A 5,000-nucleotide genomic window follows, 5' to 3' on the forward strand; every position below is an offset into this window, starting at 1 on the left:
GTCCAGGTTAGAACGTTAGAACACAGTCCACGGTAGAACATTAGAACACAGTCCAGGTTAGAACATTAGAACACGTCCATGTTAGAACATTAGAACACAGTCCAGGTTAGAACATTAGAACACAGTCCAGGTTAGAACGTTAGAACACAGTCCAGACTGACTCCTCCCTCCTCTAGTCTCCAGACTGACTCCCCTCTCCTCTAGTCTCCAGACTGACTCCTCCCTCCTCTAGTCTCCAGACTGACTCCTCTCTCCCTCTAGTCTCCAGACTGACTCCTCCCTCCTCTAGTCTCCAGACTGACTCCCCTCTCCTCTAGTCTCCAGACTGACTCCTCCCTCCTCTAGTCTCCAGACTGACTCCTCTCTCCTCTAGTCTCCAGACTGACTCCTCTCTCCCCCTAGTCTCCAGACTGACTCCTCCCTCCCCTAGTCTCTAGACTGACTCCTCCCTCCTCTAGTCTCCAGACTGACTCCTCTCTCCTCTAGTCTCCAGACTGACTCCTCCCCCTAGTCTCCAGACTGACTCCTCTCTCCTCTAGTCTCCAGACTGACTCCTCTCTCCTCTAGTCTCCAGACTGACTCCTCTCTCCTCTAGTCTCCAGACTGACTCCTCTCTCCTCTAGTCTCCAGACTGACTCCTCCCTCCTCTAGTCTCCAGACTGACTCCTCCCTCCTCTAGTCTCCAGACTGACTCCTCTCTCCTCTAGTCTCCAGACTGACTCCTCTCTCCTCTAGTCTCCAGACTGACTCCTCCCTCCTCTAGTCTCCAGACTGACTCCTCCCCCTAGTCTCCAGACTGACTCCTCTCTCCTCTAGTCTCCAGACTGACTCCTCTCTCCCTCTAGTCTCCAGACTGACTCCTCCCTCCCCCTAGTCTCCAGACTGACTCCTCTCTCCCTCTAGTCACCAGACTGACTCCTCCTCTCTCCTCTAGTCTCCAGACTGACTCCTCCCTCTAGTCTCCAGACTGACTCCTCTCTCCTCTAGTCTCCAGACTGACTCCTCCTCTCTCCTCTAGTCTCCAGACTGACTCCTCCCTCCTCTAGTCTCCAGACTGACTCCTCCTCTCTCCTCTAGTCTCCAGACTGACTCCTCCTCTCTCCTCTAGTCTCCAGACTGACTCCTCCCTCCTCTAGTCTCCAGACTGACTCCTCCCTCCTCTAGTCTCCAGACTGACTCCTCTCTCCTCTAGTCTGCAGACTGACTCCTCCCCCTAGTCTCCAGACTGACTCCTCCCTCCTCTAGTCTCCAGACTGACTCCTCCCTCCTCTAGTCTCCAGACTGACTCCTCCCTCTCCTCCTAGTCTCCAGACTGACTCCTCCCTCCTCTAGTCTCCAGACTGACTCCTCTCCCTCCTCTAGTCTCCAGACTGACTCCTCTCTCCTCTAGTCTCCAGACTGACTCCTCCCTCCTCTAGTCTCCAGACTGACTCCTCTCTCCTCTAGTCTCCAGACTGACTCCTCCCTCCTCTAGTCTCCAGACTGACTCCTCTCTCCTCTAGTCTCCAGACTGACTCCTCCCTCCCCCTAGTCTCCAGACTGACTCCTCCCTCCTCTAGTCTCCAGACTGACTCCTCCCTCCCCCTAGTCTCCAGACTGACTCCTCTCTCCCCTAGTCTCCAGACTGACTCCTCCCTCCCCCTAGTCTCCAGACTGACTCCTCTCTCCTCTAGTCTCCAGACTGACTCCTCTCTCCTCTAGTCTCCAGACTGCCTCCTCCCTCCTCTAGTCTCCAGACTGACTCCTCTCTCCCCCTAGTCTCCAGACTGACTCCTCTCTCCTCTAGTCTCCAGACTGACTCCTCTCTCCTCTAGTCTCCAGACTGACTCCTCCCTCCCTCTAGTCTCCAGACTGACTCCTCCCTCCCCAAGTCTCCAGACTGACTCCTCCCTCCTCTAGTCTCCAGACTGACTCCTCCCTCCTCTAGTCTCCAGACTGACTCCTCTCTCCCCCTAGTCTCCAGACTGACTCCTCTCTCCTCTAGTCTCCAGACTGACTCCTCCCTCCCTCTAGTCTCCAGACTGACTCCTCCCTCCCCAAGTCTCCAGACTGACTCCTCCCTCCTCTAGTCTCCAGACTGACTCCTCCCTCCTCTAGTCTCCAGACTGACTCCTCTCTCCCCCTAGTCTCCAGACTGACTCCTCTCTCCTCTAGTCTCCAGACTGACTCCTCTCTCCTCTAGTCTCCAGACTGACTCCTCTCTCCTCTAGTCTCCAGACTGACTCCTCCCTCCCTCTAGTCTCCAGACTGACTCCTCTCTCCCCCTAGTCTCCAGACTGACTCCTCTCTCCTCTAGTCTCCAGACTGACTCCTCCCTCCCTCTAGTCTCCAGACTGACTCCTCCCTCCCCCTAGTCTCCAGACTGACTCCTCTCTCCTCTAGTCTCCAGACTGACTCCTCTCTCCTCTAGTCTCCAGACTGACTCCCCTCTCCCTCTAGTCTCCAGACTGACTCCTCTCTCCCCCTAGTCTCCAGACTGACTCCTCTCTCCTCTAGTCTCCAGACTGACTCCTCCCTCCTCTAGTCTCCAGACTGACTCCTCCCTCCCCTAGTCTCCAGACTGACTCCTCCCTCCTCTAGTCTCCAGACTGACTCCTCCCTCCTCTAGTCTCCAGACTGACTCCTCTCTCCTCTAGTCTCCAGACTGACTCCTCTCTCCTCTAGTCTCCAGACTGACTCCTCTCTCCTCTAGTCTCCAGACTGACTCCTCTCTCCTCTAGTCTCCAGACTGACTCCTCCCTCCTCTAGTCTCCAGACTGACTCCTCTGTCCTCTAGTCTCCAGACTGACTCCTCTCTCCTCTAGTCTCCAGACTGACTCCTCTCTCCTCTAGTCTCCAGACTGACTCCTCTCTCCCCCTAGTCTCCAGACTGACTCCTCCCTCCTCTAGTCTCCAGACTGACTCCTCTCTCCTCTAGTCTCCAGACTGACTCCTCCCTCCTCTAGTCTCCAGACTGACTCCTCCCTCCCCCTAGTCTCCAGACTGACTCCTCTCTCCCCTAGTCTCCAGACTGACTCCTCCCTCCTCTAGTCTCCAGACTGACTACCTCCCTCCCCTAGTCTCCAGACTGACTCCTCCCTCCCCCAAGTCTCCAGACTGACTCCTCCCTCCTCTAGTCTCCAGACTGACTCCTCCCTCCCCAAGTCTCCAGACTGACTCCTCTAGTCTCCAGACTGACTCCTCTCTCCTCTAGTCTCCAGACTGACTCCTCTCTCCTCTAGTCTCCAGACTGACTCCTCTCTCCTCTAGTCTCCAGACTGACTCCTCCTCTCTCCTCTAGTCTCCAGACTGACTCCTCTCTCCTCTAGTCTCCAGACTGACTCCTCCCTCCTCTAGTCACCAGACTGACTCCTCCCTCCTCTAGTCTCCAGACTGACTCCTCCTCTCTCCTCTAGTCTCCAGACTGACTCCTCCCTCCTCTAGCCTCCAGACTGACTCCTCTCTCCTCTAGTCTCCAGACTGACTCCTCCCTCCCCCTAGTCTCCAGACTGACTCCTCTCTCCCCTAGTCTCCAGACTGACTCCTCCCTCCTCTAGTCTCCAGACTGACTCCTCTCCCCCTAGTCTCCAGACTGACTCCTCTCTCCCCCTAGCCTCCAGACTGACTCCTCTCTCCTCTAGCCTCCAGACTGTACCAGAGCAGCACCCTGCTAACTCCGTCCCGGCTCAGAGCGGCGGCGCTGGAGGAGGAGCAGAGGCGTCTGATACGCTGCATGAGCGACGCCTCCCTGGTGAGGAGGAGGAGGGGGAGGAAGGAGAGCGAGGAGCAGAGGGAGAGAGCCAGGCAACATCGCTTCTCCATCAACGGACACTTCTACAACTACAAGGTAGACGGAGGTCACCCAAATCACCCAATTTAAATCGTAATATTTTCAAAGAAAACATGATTACGCTCCATCTATGTGTATCTGTCCTCCCCTCTCCTCCATCCCCTCATCCCTCTCTCTCCATCCCCTCATCCCTCTCTCTCCATCCCCTCATCCCTCTCTTTCCATCCCCTCATCCCTCTCTCTCCATCCCCTCATCCCTCTCTCTCCATCCCCTCATCCCTCTCTCCATCTCCTCATCCCTCTCTCTCCATCCCCTCATCCCTCTCTTTCCATCCCCTCATCCCTCTCTCTCCATCCCCTCATCCCTCTCTCTCCATCCCCTCATCCCTCTCTTTCCATCCCCTCATCCCTCTCTCTCCATCCCCTCATCCCTCTCTCTCCATCCCCTCATCCCTATCTTTCCATCCCCACATCCCTCTCTCTCCATCCCCTCATCCCTCTCTCTCCATCCCCTCATCCCTCTCTCTCCATCCCCTCATCCCTCTCTCTCCATCCCCTCATCCCTCTCTCTCCATCCCCTCATCCCTCTCTCTCCACCCCCTCATCCCTCTCTTTCCAGACGTCCATCTTCACTCCTTCCTATGGGACATCTACTAACGTGAGGGTCAACAGCACCATGGCAACGCAGCAGGTCATCGCACAGCTGCTGCACAAGTTCAAGGTGAGACACGTTAATATTGTCTCTCTCTCTCTCTCACACACACACGCATGCACGCACACGCACATGCACACACATGTGCAGACTCACACACTTACACACACACAAACACTGGGTATATATGCATGGGACCTGGGTTTTATGGGGGGTGGGAAGTGCCATGTTTCGCAGGTGTGAGTGTGTGTGTGTGTGTGTGTGTGTGTGTGTCTGTGTGTGTGTCTATAGACGCACACACGCACACACACACACTCACACACACACCTGTGAAACGTGACGCTTCCCACCCCCCGTAGGGTTTTGAATATGTCATATGTTATTGTTGTGTGTGTGTGTGTGTGTGTGTGTGTGTGTGTGTGTGTGTGTGTGTGTGTGTGTCCTCCAGGTAGAGAACGATCCTGAGGAGTTTGCTCTCTACTGTGTTCATCAGAGTGGAGGTGTGTCTCTCTCCAGCCTCCTGGACACAGCAATAATACACCATTACACTGGAGAATATACCTTTCTGATAATAAAACA

The 5,000-nt window shown here is 55.3% G+C and overlaps 1 protein-coding gene across 2 annotated transcripts in view; it reads left to right on the forward strand.

Annotated features, from left to right (window-relative positions):
• The window catches only part of rassf6 (Ras association domain family member 6), a 12,487-nt gene that overhangs the window by 4,504 nt on the left and 2,983 nt on the right, over positions 1-5,000 (forward strand). The window contains exons 5-7 of one of the 2 annotated variants that reach the window (XM_084460061.1): positions 3,621-3,826; positions 4,389-4,490; positions 4,870-4,921. In XM_084460061.1, the coding sequence (XP_084316187.1) occupies positions 3,621-3,826; positions 4,389-4,490; positions 4,870-4,921 (360 nt within the window). Of the gene's footprint in view, positions 1-3,620; positions 3,827-4,388; positions 4,500-4,869; positions 4,922-5,000 lie in introns of both variants that reach the window. The other variant, XM_084460062.1, reaches the window with a different exon arrangement.

The sequence above is a fragment of the Borostomias antarcticus genome (assembly GCF_949987555.1).
Source record: "Borostomias antarcticus genome assembly, chromosome: 30".
In the NCBI taxonomy this organism is placed as follows: Eukaryota; Metazoa; Chordata; class Actinopteri; order Stomiiformes; family Stomiidae; genus Borostomias; species Borostomias antarcticus.